The 16,864-nt window shown below is 41.3% G+C and overlaps 1 protein-coding gene across 3 annotated transcripts; it reads left to right on the top strand.

The window, feature by feature from the left end:
- Positions 1-905: 905 nt before the first annotated feature.
- On the top strand, positions 906-16,849 carry dspa (desmoplakin a). 3 transcript variants are annotated; one of them, XM_085141831.1, is made up of 25 exons: positions 906-1,377; positions 2,408-2,492; positions 2,673-2,791; positions 3,043-3,184; positions 4,569-4,694; positions 5,067-5,126; positions 5,265-5,432; positions 5,531-5,635; positions 5,724-5,819; positions 5,912-6,037; positions 6,223-6,375; positions 6,466-6,620; positions 6,844-6,970; positions 7,096-7,282; positions 7,683-7,702; positions 7,736-7,921; positions 8,105-8,286; positions 8,435-8,573; positions 9,336-9,529; positions 9,656-9,818; positions 9,982-10,065; positions 10,159-10,266; positions 10,571-10,669; positions 10,849-12,663; positions 13,057-16,849. In XM_085141831.1, exons 1-25 carry the CDS (start codon positions 1,139-1,141, stop codon positions 16,276-16,278), a joined length of 8,100 nt encoding a protein of 2,699 aa, XP_084997957.1. In that variant the 5' UTR covers positions 906-1,138; the 3' UTR covers positions 16,279-16,849. The 3 variants fall into 3 exon arrangements, with proteins under 3 accessions (XP_084997957.1, XP_084997956.1, XP_084997959.1); XM_085141830.1 differs by having other exon boundaries at positions 907-1,377; positions 7,683-7,921; XM_085141833.1 differs by having other exon boundaries at positions 911-1,377; positions 7,683-7,921; positions 10,849-11,346.
- Positions 16,850-16,864: the final 15 nt, after the last annotated feature.

Raw genomic sequence — 16,864 nt, 5'->3', positions numbered from 1 at the left:
CAGTATTGAATGGGCGTCCATGCCTCCCTCCCCCAACTACCTCCTCCTCCCTGTTATCGCATGTCTGAGGGGAAGGTCGAGGAGTAAGTATGTGTCCGTTGGCTATAGGTTAAAACACCAGAGGGCACACTCGATCAGCAAGGTGAACTATTGTTACTTTCTGCTGAACAGATAATTGCAGACACTTTACAATACAGCGTGCAAGAAGTGATTGCACCTACAAATCTGCACCAACATCTTTTTTAAAACACGGGCACTGTAGGTGTGTGCCCCTCCCTACTATGCCTCTTTGTCTTTCTCGCACCCTTTCACTCTTCAGAGCTCAGACACAAGTGTCTTCTTCAACACTTCTGGAAAACTATGAACTCACATGAATTTCATTCTGACCTCAAGAATGTTGAACTCAAGATGATACATTCTTCATGTAACCACAACCTTCATGCACTCCCATGGGAATTCAGTGAGCTGATTGCATTGCGTCTTAATTACTGTCAGTACTTGCCGGGCTTTCATTTAAATTTATTTTTGTTCTGTATAAAGGAAGGCGAGGAGCAAACAGGAAGACACAAGGAGCTATTAATTGTGGGAAGAAAAATAGTTACAGTTAACCCTCAAGATCAATAAAGTAACAGGGAGGCTTCACAAGCACACACAAAAACTTTTAAATAATTAATTTAATGGAAAATGTGAATTGTATGGAGCGACTCCACACAGGATAAACGGAATAGCAAAATATATAATGTAAGCCTATGTGATTATTGGAGTCAGGTTAGTCCCCCCGCCTCCCCAGCTCTACTGCGTAAAGTTGGATCTCTACTGTACTTTATAATTCTATCAAGTGGTATTACAACATAAAATACGCACTTTCTGCAGAGTGAAAGGACATGCCCAGCACCTATCTTCCCACACAGGACTGTGTTCGCTGTGTTTCGTAAACACACCAAGGTGTGGTTTCTTTAGTCCAAAAGCAGCCAGCTTCCGTCTATTCTCAACACACCATTATCTGCGCAACAGGAGACGGGGCGGGGAGAGGCGCAAGGTCTGTCCGCTGTCCGAAAAACAGAGAAAAAAGACAACGAATTAGTTATTATTTTAAAATTTTAAATATAGAGAGCTACCCAAAACAAACTCATAAACAATGAGTCTGTACGGATCCCAGTCAAAACTGCCCATGAGCGGCATGAGCAGAAGTACTTCACGACCGGAGTTGTCGAATTACAGAAACGACGTGTTCGGTGGAAACGGCTTCCAAGGGGAATACCAAGCAGGGGATGGCGGATACACCTACACCACCTTCTCCAGGCACTCCGTGCACGGCGGAGGTGTCGGAGGGCAGAACATGCAAGTTAGCATGGGTGGGGGCGGCGGTGCTATCAGGTAAGTGCCCTGAAATCACCTGTTGCTTTTGAGAGGCTTCAGTGGTGGGAAAATTGCCGGTGTAATTGTAAAGTGTAAAATGCATACGCATATACGACAGGGGAAAGTAGCCGGAGTCTTAGGTGACGCATTAAAAAAAAGAAAAGAATGGAATTACCTGGGAGAAAACGAAACTAGTTTACATAGTATGCAAGGTTTTGTCAGCTGATTACTGGCAAGTTGGGAGCATTTATTTATTTTGATGAAGTAGTTCTTAAATTATATAATTGAACATGTAATCAAGCAGATAACTGGGGGGGGGGGGGGGCAATCACTGGAAGGCCACCTTTGATTAGAACAAGCACACATAAAATGGACACTGCACAGCACAGTGCAGTTGTGACGTTAGCCTGCATTAGTGGTTAAAACTAGTCTTTCGTCAGTCACACAGCCTCGATCTCCTTACCAGAGTCGTCATTTTCTCATTTCCCCCAGGAATACGTACCCAAGTAATCCTGACATGTTGCGCAATTTTCCGAGTCACATTGAAACATCCTCCCACTACTGTAATTCATGGTGATGTCAGCACCAAAAACTGTCGAGCTATTTCGCTTTCAATAATGTGGTGAAATAAAATATATATATATATATATATATATATATATATATATATATATACTATGCGGTGGATGTGGTGGAGTTGAAAGATTACAGCGTCTGTTTTTCCCCTTTGCACTAATCGCTCTTTTGTCATCTCCATAACTACTGTGGACGGGAATAAAATGCAGACTAGTCATTTTTAAGTCCTTTTTTATTTCAAGAAAGTTAGATCTGCGTCTGTTCACTTCAGTTTCCGTGAAAAGCAATTCACAGCATCTGTCTTTGAAACTTTGTGTACTCAAAGCATTAAAAATCCCCAGAACCTAGCATTCCTTTTCTTCATTTTTACCTTACCTTTACAATAATGCTAAACAAATTTTCTCTGTGTACATAAAGAAATAAATACTGCTTCATTGTTCTCTGAATAATAATCCTTTCCCCCCATGTGCAGTGCAAATGCTATTCAGCAAAAAGGCACATTCTTGCAACAACAGTGTCATGATCAGCTGGAAAGAGCCAAAGTGATTCTCCGGACTGTAAGTACTTTTGGCATATTACGCTGAACCCAACAGATTTGACTTGTGTTTTTTAACCTTTGGTTATAGGGAAAATATCATATAGAATACTAAAAAAAGTCTTCTTAATTTAGGTGTGACGGTAGCTTAACACAATTTTGCAGCATGTAAGATGTCAGTGTGTTTTATGTGATTTTATAGGGGGGTTCCATGAAGGATGTTGAGAGGTTTTTACTTCTTGCTGAAGAATCCATCGAGCAGCTGAGGAACTGTAGCCAAACCATGAATCAATTGCGTATACCAAATGGTATTTCCAGAAGGTAAAACAGGATGCAATATGTTTGTCTTTGCAAAGTGCAGGTGTACACTCGTGTGAGTGAGTCTGTGTTCTGTCTTGGTTTGCATTTGCATGCATTAATTCATTACCGTGTAGCAGTATGAGTAATCCTGAATACACTTTTGTATATGTATGTGGGTTTAGAGATTATATGCACTTATAATCAGCTTGTGTAATAGTGTTTATTTTAAAAGATTCAAAGTATTTCTTTCTTTCTTTTGTAAAACTCTGCAGCATCGAACATTTCCAGCACATGCATGCCGCTATTGCTCAGCAGCTTGTGGGCAGCGTGACTATAAGACGAAATAGAGGCAGTGGAAGCGTTGAGGGGGGGAAGTTGTTAAATGATGCTATGGGCTGGATTTCCCAACAAAAGGTGAGCCCCGCATGTTCAGAGACAATAAACACAACAAATATATGCTGCATGGTTAAGCTCAGCCATGGGATAGGCTCGTGATTTCTGCAGAGTAACCCTGCCTCCCTTTCAGGGATCTTTGTACCACTTTAAAACATGCAAAAACTTTTGAAATCAGTTGTCACAATTACAGTTTTTGCACACCAATTCCTTCTTACTAGCATCAGAATCCACGTCTGACGCTTTTAGGATCGTCGTGCGAGTTGAGCTGTTTGTTCTGGCTGAATAATTGTAACTCTTTGTGTATGCATGCCTATGTGGGTGCACTAGTGTGCATCATTTTTTTATGCAAAAGGAGGAAGGCAAGGTTGTGCTCTTTTCTATCAGGCTTTCTGACCACTCGTAACTGAAACCATCTGGACAAAACCTGCCAAAACCTGATCCGTGAGTGAAAGAAGCCGAGAGGGGTGTAGGAGGATTGAAACAAAGCAGGGAAGAGAGTGCCAATGATAGACAGGGAGAGAGAGCAAGAGAAAGAGAGAGGTAGAAATAAATAGAGCAGGAAAAGAGAGGGTGAAAAAGCTGCGGCGGCAAAAAGTAAGGGAGTGTGATATATGACACCCTTCACTGAGTCAGTTGGTATTGCACAGGGCAGTTTAGCCTATCTCTTAACATGCTTGTGGGAAAATGGCCTCCCCAGACCTCTCACCTCACTAGAAACACACCCTATTATTCATTCAGCTTGTCCAGCCTCACCCTTCTGTGTGTCATAATTCATTTACCTGCTGTCAAAACATATTTTCTTTATCAGTTTATGCATGCTGGGCATTGCTTTTCTTAAATGGCTACAAAGCTCGAGACAGATCACCTAATGTGGCCTTGTGCTGCAAGTTAGGCTTTCAGCTAATGTGCTGACATTCCAGTACATGCCTTTGTTGACCTTTTCCTGTTAGACTTTAAACCATGCTGGTTAATGTCAGACCCTTTGTCTGTAGCTTCAGTTAAGTTTTCATAAAAGCAAAAGGGAGTGGCAAGAGAACAAAAGCCTTAAGAGAGAGGCGCGAGAGAGAGAGAGAGAAAAAAAACATTCAAGTAAAGAACAGAGACTGACTTGAGTTGGTTTGCTGGCAGAGCTCCTATCAAAGCTAAGTGCTTTCAACAGGGGGGGAATAGTTGGAATAGTTGCTTAACAATGCACTTAATGATTTTATACTGACACCTAGAGGACCTACAGGGTAGGGTAGGTAAATAAGTCAAGACATGAATTTTACCGTATTATTTCCTGCATTTAATACTTAATAAACCTTGATAGGGCCAAGCATTTGGGTATTTCACATAACACTTTATTTTCCAGTTCAGTGTGTATTTTAGCATGTTAGATAAACTGTTATTCTTCATCTTATAGCGCATGGTTGAGACCGCTCCATGGGGAGATGACTCCGCTGCCATAGAAAAGCAAATCCTAAGTCACAACAGCTTCCACAGCTCCATTCAAAGGAGCTCAGAAGTGGAACGTGCCAGAGATGAACTGGTAAGTTTTTGTCCTCTGCCTGACCCGCGCTATGAAGTTTCTCATAAAGCTTCTCTTTTAGCTCAAAGGTTATTCTTTAAAACATAAAAATGCCATGCCATTCTTTGCATTAGGGGTGCATTAATGGTGCAGAAGAAGAAACTCAGGGGAGGCAGCCAATCTGACAGTTAACTGAATAACAGAAAAATAGAACTGAATACCATAATGCATCTGTCTTGAGTTACTTAATGTTTTGTTATTAAGTGTTGCATTTGTAGCGTAATGTGATATTATTGTATTGTAAGTTACCCCTTGTTTTCTATGCCCACTGTGCATTAAGTATTTTTGTGGGCATTTTCAAAACAGAGCTAAATTAAACATCTCTTTCTTTAGAGTGCAAATGGTGAAAAGTACCACCTCTCCCTACTGGACCAAGAATGGGAAAGCCTGATGGTAAAAAACAACAATAATGATACTAATAAAACCTAAATAAATAAATAAATAACCTCTTAGAAACATGTTTTAGTTTGTTGGAGTCTTTAGTTTTCACATTATTATCATTATTACAATTTGAAATTTGCCTTGTTTCAGAAAATGTCCCACAGCCGTCTGAATCAGCTGCGTGAGCTTCAGAACATCATCGAGGAGATCTCCCAGGCCATTATTTGGGTGAACGAGAGAGAGGAGGAAGAACTAATCTTTGACTGGGGAGAGAAGAACATCGACTATTACGTTCCCAAGAAGCAAGAGAGCTACTCTGTGAGAATCGCCTTTTCTTTTTTCCTTATGTCTTGTGTGTTTTGGTTCTCTGGGCATTGTGGACTCCTTACTTTCTGTTTTGTTTCGTTTTTTGACAGAGGCTGATGAGAGACCTGGAGGTGAAGGAGAAAGAGTTAAACAAGCTGAAGGTGAAATCAGACAGCCTTCTGGCCAACAACCATCCTGCCTCTGATAAGATTGACGTAAGGTGTTCTGGTTTCATTTTCATTTTCATTTCAAACAGCGCATTATTCTGCAGTTTTGTGCTGAGATGTCCATTTGTGCCCGCAGGCCTACATGGACACCTTACAGACCCAGTGGAGCTGGCTTCTGCAGATCACTAAATGCATCCATGTTCATTTGAAAGAGAATTCTGCCTACAGCCAAGTAAATGCTCATATCTACCTCTGGTTTGACTAAAAAAAAGTATATAGCCTTGTATGTTTTTATGTAACTAATAACAAACCTTAATTCCTCAGTTTTTCAAGGAGGCCAATGAGACCTATATGAAGCTACAGAAGCAGCACGAGACAATTCGAAGCAAATTTACTTGTGACAAGAACACACCCCTGGACAAACTCACCGAACTCCTGAAAAACCTCGAGGTATCTTTTTGTAGTGCTTGGTTACAATACCACGGGAAACACCTAAATGGATTTTCCTGTACATGCTAAACTCAAACTTTTCCTCTTAAGTGACATGGAAATCATTAAGGCCAGTTTTTTAAAGACTACATGAAAGTATCTAACTTTTAAAGCTCAGTTAAGAACTTCGATTTGCTCTCACACAGACAGAGAAAGCACGCATCATGGAGAATAAGAGGCAGGTCCAAAGTCTGGTCAGCAAGTCCAAGTCTATTGTCAGGCTGAAGCCTCGCAACCCCGAGGAAAAGAGCAGCGGCCCGATCATGGTCCAGGCATTATGTGACTTTAAACAAGACCAGGTAAGATACATTTTTACACCCACACACATATGAATAGAATAGAAGAGTTAAATCTTGCAGGTATAATTCAGTATGATCTGCGTGTTTCAGAAAGGTATTATGAAAGGAAATGAGGGCATCCTGAAGGACAACTCACAGCGCAGCAAGTGGCTTGTGACGGGGCCAGGAGGTCTCGACATGATGATTCCCTCGGTGTGCCTGCTCATCCCCCCGCCAAACCCCCTCAGCATCGGAATCGCCACCAAGTAAGAAACATTCAGTCACGTATTGATTTAGCCTGCTGAAGCTCATCTTATTCTTCTGTTCTATAGAATGTGATGCTTCATATACAGTACTGGATGCATTGTGGGGCATTTTTTTTCTGCAGTTTTGCTTTATCCAGTTCTTCCTTGTGGTGACTTTGTCATAATTTTTTCTACATTTGCAGTTTCTTTTAAAAAGTGACTGTTTGCTTGTGCCGTTCCCCAGAAATGAGCAGTATTATGAAGCCATCATGAGCATCTGGAATCAACTCTTCATCAACATCAAGAGTCTCATTTCCTGGCAGTATTGCCTGAAAGACATCGATTACATCAACTCTCTCACCATCACCATGGTAAGATCACAAAAAACATTAAAATGAAATATTGCATTCATACTAAGCAAAGTTTGTGTTTGCTCCTGTTTCCATTGTTTCATTGTGCCTGGTGCTGTGTCTAACCCTTCTCAATTGTCCTGCAGCTGTCAAAGATGCGTCCTGAGGAGTACCGCAACGTCATCAAAGGACTGGAGACTCATTACCAGGAGTTCATGCGTACCAGTCAAGGTTCTGAAATGTTTGGGGACGAAGAAAAGAAATTAATCCAGGGCAACTTTGACAAAGCCCAGGCCCACTATGATACACTGATCATCCAGCTGCCTGCGTACAGTGAGTTTAAATTCTCTTTGCCCTATTCCTACGAGTGTAACGGTTTGTTACTTTGGATTGTTATGACCTTTTTCTTCTCGTTACAATTGCCTGCTTTACCATGCTAGCAAAGCTGGCTTTAAGCAGCAGATTTAACTATGAATAAAAATTACTTATATTCACTTATATTAATCTTAATCAGTATTTTGTAATCAGTTTATATTCTGGAGTTTAGCAGTTGTATTAGTCATTATGAGCCATTGTTAAAAGTGTAAAACAAAAATCCAAAACCAAAGACCAGGGTGTATGCTTCACCCATGAATGTTGTATAAGGGCAAACCAGCACAATTCTTTGAAGTTGATTTTTTTTAAGAAAATAGTGCTTTTATGTCAATAAATTCATCTTTGTCATTCAATAAAGGGGAGAAAGAGACAGAATCCCAAAAAGTGGAAAAGGTCAAGGTGATCAAAGTCTCTGCCCCAAAACCCAATAACCAGACTGCACCACCGAGCTCCTCCTTAAACCTCACACTGCTAACTAGTCTGCATGAGCTTCGACGCAGGCTGGAGTTGGCTGAATCCGGTCTTACCAGTCATCTCCACATTCCTCTGGGGGATAACAGCGTGTATGAGTGCTCAGTGCATATTCAGAAGCTCCAGGTAATTTATTCTTATAAAGTATAGATAAAATATACAAAATATAGATAATACTCACATTGTATTACATAAGATCCTTTACAGTCTATTAGCGATGATAGCATCATGAAACCTTCTTTTTGAAAGGAAAAAAAAAGAAATTTTAAGATTTGATTTAACTGAATATCAGATAATATTAATTTCTAGGCTATGAACCAAGACCTGGACTCAATTTACGATGAGTACTTGCGCCTCCGAGAGATGATTACAAAGCAGCTGGAAGGGATTCCTGCGGACTCGGAGCAAGCCAAGTTCCTGCGCTCTGAATTAGATGTAATCAGTCAAAAACTTGCAGGCCTGCAGGACCTCCAGTCAACCTACCTTCAGAGGTACATTATATCCATTCTGTCATGGTTGAGTGAATGCTGTTAAAAAAAAAAAAAGTGATAAAGTGTAGGAACAGAAGTTGTAGTTGTTCTTACAAGTGCAATATCCTTAACATTATTTTTTAATGTCTTGACTACATTTTTGCAACAGACTATCAGCACTTAAGGCCTTGCTTCAGAGCCTTATCCAGGTCGAGGATATCATTAAAGTTCACGAGGCCCGACTGACCGAGAAGGAGACCAGCTCTCTGGATCCTCGGGAGCTGGAAAACCAGCGGCTCACACTAAAGGTTTGATGCACATTTTATATTTTCGTCTGTGTTGTCTCTTGCTTTGCTGATATGTAATCCTTCTCTGAGCTCCCATCTGTATCTTAGAATTGTATCATCTAGGCAGGCAAGAACAAAAAATACATGAATAAATATTTAATATCAGTATGTCTGTGGTAGAGTAATATAGGTCACTAATATGTGTTGAATGATGTAAAAATAGTGTATTATTAATAAGCTTTTCAGCTTTCTTTGAAAGCAAGTTGCTCTAAAGGTTATAATTCAGAGCCAGTATTAAATGGCTCATCAGGCTATAAAATGTGTTATAACAATGTTATAATATTGGTCATTTTTCTGCATCATGAGTTGCTGCCATTTCTTTATGACACATTTTAAATGGCACACTTAAAATTTTTATAGGAGTGTTTTGACATTGCAGCTGCTTTTATGCAAGTACGGATCGAAATCTACAATCATTTTGCTTGGCTCCTTTTTACTAGCAGTGATCAAATAATAACCAGTTCATTTTGGTGATAAAAACCTTGAGATTTTACTTTGACTCAACACTATTAAGAGTTTAGTCTTTTGATACTTTTTTTGTGTGTATAAAATAACGAGATGCCAATGTCTGCTTTTGTCTCAAGTTAGGTTTTTTTTTTTTAATATATCAAAATCATGACATACATTGTCCAAGTGTGCAGCACCAGTTTTAAAAATGTAATGTGGTTTAGATAAATGGTTCTAAGTATTATTTTTTTTTGCGTCTGTTATTCTGTATTGTAGCAAATGAAGAGTGATTTGGAACAGAAAAGAGACCTGCTGACATCTATGGAGTCTGAGCTTTCTACAGCAGTGCACTTGAATGGTCAAATTTCTGACTCCTTCCACAAATGCGACATAGATTTATCCAAATACTCAGTCTTGGTGCGTCAGTTGACTGACCGCTGGCGCCGCATCCAATCACAGATAGATAGCAGGTATGGTAGAATTATTCATCCATGTTCATATTGGTCCAATACTTATTTTTCTGTGTTGCCCATTCACCATTGCTGGTAACAACACTAAAAATATTCTTTCATTCCTTCCACTTCCTTTTCCTTCAGAGTGTGGGACCTGGAGAAGCAGGGGAATCAGTTAAAGCATTATCAGCAGGGCAGCACTTCCCTGGAACAGTGGATAGACAATGCCAGGAAGCGCCAGGACACCCTTCAGACCATTAAGATCAGTGACATCCAGACCCTAATGGACCACCTTAATCAGCAGAAGGTATGTCTTTCTCTGTTTACATCATGTTTATTGTTTTGTATTGATTTGAACTGGCCTGATCTGATTTTGACTTGGAAATATTCACTATTTACTGCTATGTGTTTCATGGATTTTGTATTATTCAGCAACAACTCTGTGTTTGTTTGTTTTTTTTAATGTATAGGCACTTCACAATGAAATCAAAGGAAAGAAAGAGAAAGTAGAGGATGTACAGAAAAATGCAGACACATGTGCTGCCTCTATAAAGGTCGGTAGTTGAATTTAAAATGCAGTTTTACATCTAAAACTGTGCTAGACTAGACAGCAAAATGAAAGTTTATGTTGTGTTGTATGTTTTCAGGACTATGAGCTGCAGCTGGCTTCTTACAGTGCAGGCCTGGAAACTCTTCTTAATGTTCCCATCAAGAGAACCATGCTGCAGTCTCCTGCTTCTGCTGTCAGACAAGAGGTATGGACGTTGGCCTTCAAACACTTTGCTCTAATCACCTTTTCATATGCATATTTATTAATATTCTAACTTTATGTTTATTGCGAGCATTGCCATTGTTATTATTGCACATTTGGAAAACAAATTAGCCGTTGTATATTTTTGGAGTTATTGGTTAATTGCCATTTGTTTGTTGAATTGAACAGTGGATATTTTCTTTATAGGTTTATATAATATAATTAAAATTACTCCCTTATTTCTTTGTGTCCTTTAAAAATGTAATCATTACCAAATTACTCATCATCTGTTCATTTTGTCTCATCAGGCAGGTGACCTACAGACTCATTATATAGAGCTACTTACCCGCTCTAGTGACTACTACAAGTTCTTAGGGGAGTTGCTGAAGAACATGGAAGAGCTGAAGGTGGTTACTGAATTTGCATATTGTTGTTTAAAAACTAGTATTTCTGTTAATTAATGATATTTTAATAATAAATTCTAATATTAGAAAAAGAATGAATGATAAATTTAAAAAGAGGTTTATGTGAGAGTATGACAGGATGTAACTGATGTGCTTTCTGTTTTTGCCCTTTCTTTCCTCAGATGAGGAACACCAAGATTGAGATGCTTGAGGAGGAACTGAGGCGTCTGAAGGAGGACCTCAATGATCGTAACCAGAAAAACAAGTCTCTGGAGGATGCTATGGCCCAGTATAAGATGGAGCTTAGTCAGTTACAAGATCAAGTCATTTGTACTGAGGAAGTGAAGAGAACCTCAGTAATACAGGTTAATGCTGCCAAGGAGAGCCTGGACAGCACACAGAGCAAGCTTCATGAGCTTAATGATGAGCTGACGCGTATTAAATACCAACTTGATGAAGAAAAACGGAAAAGGAGGCTGGCAGAGGAGCGCTACAACAGCCAACAAGAGGAGTATGAAGGGGCTGTTCGCCGCAGACAGAAAGAACTGGAAGAACTCAGCTGGACTAAGATTGACTTAGAAAAGGCAGTGAAAGACAAGGAACGTGAGGTTGAGAGGATGAAGATGCAGCTGGAGGAGGAGGCGGCACGTCGACGAAATGCTGAATCTGAAATGTCAAAGGTAAGAACACAGTGCACCCAGGAGATTAATCAACTTAAGCAGACATACGAGACAGAGATCCACGTTACCAAGACCACAATCCTGAAAGCCTCACAGCAGAAAGAAGAAGACGCAACAGAGCTGAGGCTGCAACTTGAAAGACTCGCTACTGAGAAGAGAGATGTAGAGGAGGAGCTGAGGAGACTGAGGCAGGCAATTGCTATTACAGAGGAGCAGAAAAGCAGGGCAGAGCAGGAGGTCAACCAGCAGAGGGCCTCAGTGGCACAAGAGACTAGGGTGCGCAGTGAGCTGGAGGTGCATCTGATAACGCTCAAGCAGCAGAGAGAAGAGAATGAGCTCAAGTTGAAGGAATCCACCAGAAACAATCAGGAAAAGTCCCGGCAAATCAGCGTCCTAACATTTAACCTGGAGGAAGAAGGGAAGAAGCGGAGAGCTCTGGAGTTGGAAATCAATCACCTGAAACAAGCTGAGGCAGAGCTGAAGACAAAGAACACTTCGTATCAGGAGACAATTAACAAACTGAAAGTGTCTGAGCAGGAGATCCGTATCACTCGAGTGGAGCTGGAAAAGCAGGCCAGTGAGAAAACTAAGGCTGAGCAGAATTATGCCAGGCTGCAGAGCCGTGTCAGGGAACTTCAAAGCTCTCTGGATGGGAAAGAAGCTGAGCTGGCAAAGCAGAAGCAGGCAACTCAGGAGGAGTTCACTCGTAGAAAGCGAATGGAGGCTGAGTTGGAGAGGATGACACATACTTGCAGAGAGCATACCACCACAATTAGCTCGCTAAAATCAATTCAGATAGAGGCTTCCACCTCTGGGAGAAAGTCTGAGCAGGATCTCAAGGCTCTTCAGGAGGCTCTGGATAAGAGTCTGAGGGATCACAAAGCCACCAAGGAGGAACTGGCAAGTGTAATAGCTGAGCTGAAGATACAGAAACAGAAGCTCCAGCAGGAATTGACCCGTATTCATGAACTAAACCTGCGTAATGAAAGCCTTTATAAGACTATTGAGGAGAAGAGCCGCCAACTTAATGAGTACACCACAGAGATTGAGAAGCTAAAGACTCTGACACAGAACCTCACAAAGGAGAGACTGAAATTGGAGGAGGAGCTGAGAACTGTTAGACAAGAGAAAGATGAGATGAAGCTCAGCAAAGATGCTATTGATGGAGAAAGTGCTACACAGATTTCAGCCTTGCATGTTCAACTCCAGAGTAGCATCAAGAGGACGTCAGAGCTCCAGGGTCTCATCAATGACCTAACCAACGAGAGAGAAAAGCTTAAATCGGAAATAAACAAATTCCAAAAGCAGTCAATTGAGGTATTTTTGATTGTACTGACGGATCATTACCATATAATCATCACATCTAATTTATATCGCTCCTTGCATGACTTGGTATACATGCAATAAAAGTGAGCCTGATATCAGAGTAGCCGTCTATAATTTGTGATTTGCCTGTTTTAGCTTAGCATTTTTGCATGTTTTTACTTACTTACAAAATAGCATTTCATTTACCCATTCACTTATGGCACTTATGAACTTCATTCATACCATTAAACAGTTTAACACTAACATGCTGGTATGCACAAATATGTACTTTAGTTCATCAGGTCTAACAAATGAAGGGCATGTAATTTAATTTAAATTGTTTGTATTCTACATGTGGGAAAATGTCTTGTATACATGACAATATACTTTCTTATCTCTTCACAGACTTCGCTTGTGGTGCAAGAATCCCAAAGCAAATACAGTGAGCTGCTGCTGGAGAAGGATAGTTTTCTGTCCAGGATTAAACTGTTGGAACAGGACAAGAATCGTCAGCTGCGGTTAGAAGAGGAGCTCAATCGCATCAAAGTCACACTAGAGTCCGAGCGTCGAAACAAACAACAGCTGCAGGAGGAGAAAAATTCAATTTTCAAGGAGCTAAGCACTATAAAGAGCCAGTATGAGCTGAAAAGTTCTCAGATTAGGCAGTGCGAGTCAGACAGAGATAGGGCCGATCGAGAGAGGCTTTCCCTCAAGAGCGAGATCGAGAGGCTCACGAGGGAGCTAACGAGTATTGAAGAAAGGTACAAGAGCCGTCTGTTGAGCTCAGAGAAAGAGGCAAAAGAGCTGGCTCTCAAGAAGGAGTCCCTGGAAAGAGAAATACGCAGACTGCAGCAGAGGCCCAACACTCTGAATATGCAGACCCAGACAGATGAGAAGGTCCAAACCATTGATCCTTCAAAGCTTCTGTTTGACAGCGTGCGCCGCAAAGTTACAGCCCATCAGCTTTGCGACTGTGGTATCATTAGTAAAGCTACTCTAGATGAACTCCTAAAGGGAAGACGGACAGTGAGCGAGGTAGCTGCAGACATCCAGGTTAACCTTAAGGGCAGTGGCATCATTGCTGGTATGACATCTACTTCTCAAAGGAAAATCCCATTCACTGAAGCCAAAAACAAGAATATGCTCAGCCCAGAGAGTGCCCTTAAGCTTCTGGAAGCTCAGGCAGCAACAGGCTACATAGTGGATCCTGCATTTAATGAGAAGATGCCTGTGGATACCGCCTGTTCAAGAGGGATTGTAGACACAGAAGACAGAGATGCCTTGTTGAAAGCTGAAGCTGCTAGCACAGGTTTCAAAGATCCATACTCTGGCAAAGTGTTATCTGTGGGTCAGGCTTGCAAACAAGGCCACATAGACAAAGAGACAACCATCCGCTTGCTCCAGGCTCAAGAGTCTGTTGGGGGTATACTGGATCCTGTTTTGGGTGTCTTCCTACCAAAAGATCTGGCCTTGGACCGCAATCTTATTGACGAGGACCTCTACAGGGCTCTGACTAAAAAACCAACCTGCTATCTGGATCCAACAACTGGACAGAAGACAACTTACAATGACCTTCGGATAAAGTGTACAGTGGAACCTGTTTCTGGCTTGCTTCTGATCTCTGGTCCAGAAAAACCCTTGACAGTGAAAGGTCTCCGTGGTGAAGTCTCTGTCTCGGAACTCATCAAATCTGAACTTCTGGATGAAACTGACTTGCAGAAGCTCAGTCAGGGCAAACTCACTAGCAGAGATATTGAAGACAAGCTAAAGACCTATCTCCATGGCTCTACCTGTATTGCCGGGATCTATGATGAAGCCAATGACAGAATACTACCTTTTTATCAGGCAATGAAGGAGGGTCTGCTTATGAGAGGCACCACGTTGGAGCTTCTTGAGGCCCAGGCTGCTTCTGGCTTCATAGTTGATCCAGTCAACAATGTTTTCTTGACAGTGGAAGACGCCAGCAAGAGGGGTCTGATAGGGAAGGAGTTTAAGAGCAAGCTGTTGTCTGCAGAGAAGGCAGTAATAGGATACAGAGACCCAAACACAGGAAAAACTATATCCCTCTTCCAAGCTATTGAGAAAGATCTTATTGAGAAGGGTCATGGAATCCGACTGCTCGAGGCTCAGATTGCCAGTGGTGGGATTATTGACCCCAAAGAGAGCCATCGTATTGATGTTGCTGTTGCCTATAAGAGAGGATACTTTGATAAGGAGATGAATGAAATCTTATCTTATGAAGGGGATGACACAAAAGGATTCTTTGATCCTAATACCAAGGAAAACCTGACATATCTTCAGCTGAAGGAAAGGTGCATCAAAGATGAAAAAACAGGTCTAATACTGCTGCCACTAAGAGACAAGAGAAAGCCCCAGAAGACGCAGGAAAGCCGCACAAATATCCTACGCAAGAGGCGGGTTGTAATTGTTGATCCAGACACTGGGCTTGAAATGTCAGTGAGGGAGGCCTACCACCGTGAGCTGATTGACTACGATACTTTCCTGGACTTGTCAGAGCAGGAGTGTGAGTGGGAGGAAATAACTATAACAGGGTCAGATGGCTCTGCACGCTTGGTTATAGTAGATAGAAAAACTGGAATCCAACATGATATTCAGGACTGCCTAGAGCGTGGTGTCATTAACCAGAGCACTTTAGATAAGTATCGTGCTGGAACAATGACCTTGACCCAATTTGCTGACGAAATTGCCAGCAGAAGCAGCAGCCTTGAAATGACCATTGCAGCCAGCAATGTTGATGACATGATCACCTGCAGCAGCCCCACCCACACAACACCATCTTCTCCTACTGTCCGTAAACGCTTCAACAGTATATCTATTACAGTCTCTCCCCCTGAGATGTTTGATGACCACAGCCCTGTGGGGGCTATATTTGACACAGAGACCTTGGAGAAAATAACTGTTAGTGAAGCGCTTAGAAGAGGCATAGTTGACACTCTTACAGCACAGAGGTTGCTGGAGGCCCAGGCATGCACAGGTGGTATCATCAACCCTGCTACTGGTGAGAGACTGTCACTGCAAGATGCTGTCCATCAGAGCATCATTGATGAAAGCATGGCCAGTAAACTGAAACCTGCCCAGAAAGCTTATGTTGGCTTTGAGGATGTGAAGACTAAAAGAAGGATGTCTGCGGCAGAAGCAGTCAAGGAGACATGGCTGCCTTATGAGGCTGGCCAGAGATTTTTGGAGTTTCAGTACCTGACAGGGGGCCTGATTGAACCTGGCACTGGACGTTGCGTCAGTATTGAAGAGGCTATCCGCAGAAAATGGGTAGATGGTCAGGGGGCCCAGAAGCTTCAAGACACTCGGAACCACCAGAAAAACCTGACCTGTCCCAAGACTAAACTGAAAATATCCTACAAAGAAGCCATGGACAGCTGCATGGTGGAGGAAAGCAATGGCATGAAGATGCTGCAAGCCTCGTCTGTGTCTACCAAGGGAATCAGCAGCCCTTACAATGTCTCTAACCCAGGATCTCGCTCTGGCTCAAGGGCTGGGTCTCGTACCGGCTCGAGGAGTGGATCACGTAGAGGCAGTGTGGATTACACCTCTACTATGACCTTTACATCCACCAGCAGTACCATTTATAGTTCTAACACACACTTTTAATTCACTCCACAGAATGATAATAATTAATCACATAAGAGTAGCATATCCTTTGCAGTTTGCTTGTTTGCTTTTTTTTCATAACCATTTTCTTTAAAAAAAACAAAAAAGAAGTATTGTACTTAAAAGATTGGGGAGGTGTTTTGTTTTTGTTTGGGGTTTTTTTTTTTTTTTTAGACCTTTTTTTGTTTGCAGGTTGTAATGATAAGTTTCAATATTAGATGCTGAGTGCTATTTACACCTTTATCACAATAGATTTTTAGTAGATATAACCTTATTTCAGTTCATTTTACTACATGATGACTTTTTATAGCAATATATAATAAATGCCTGTTGATTTTGTCTTTAACGTGACCTCTGAATAAATTTTGCTTTTGTTGTGTTGTGTGAACATGACAGGTTAATTCATGCATTATTGAAAGAACATTTTTTTTTGTTGTTAATTGGAAATCCTGAGGCTTAGCAATATATGTTTTACATTGCAATACAACATATTTTACATTGTAACTGTAGAAAATTGTTGCTACTAAAATGCTGTTGCCCGCTATCAAAATAAAGTTGTTACAGAATTTTACATGTCTTTTTGTCC

The sequence above is a fragment of the Neolamprologus multifasciatus genome, chromosome 18, assembly GCF_963576455.1.
Source record: "Neolamprologus multifasciatus chromosome 18, fNeoMul1.2, whole genome shotgun sequence".
Classification (NCBI taxonomy): Eukaryota; Metazoa; Chordata; class Actinopteri; order Cichliformes; family Cichlidae; genus Neolamprologus; species Neolamprologus multifasciatus.
Note: the sequence above shows the minus strand (reverse complement) of the source record. Positions and strands in the feature narration are given on the sequence as shown.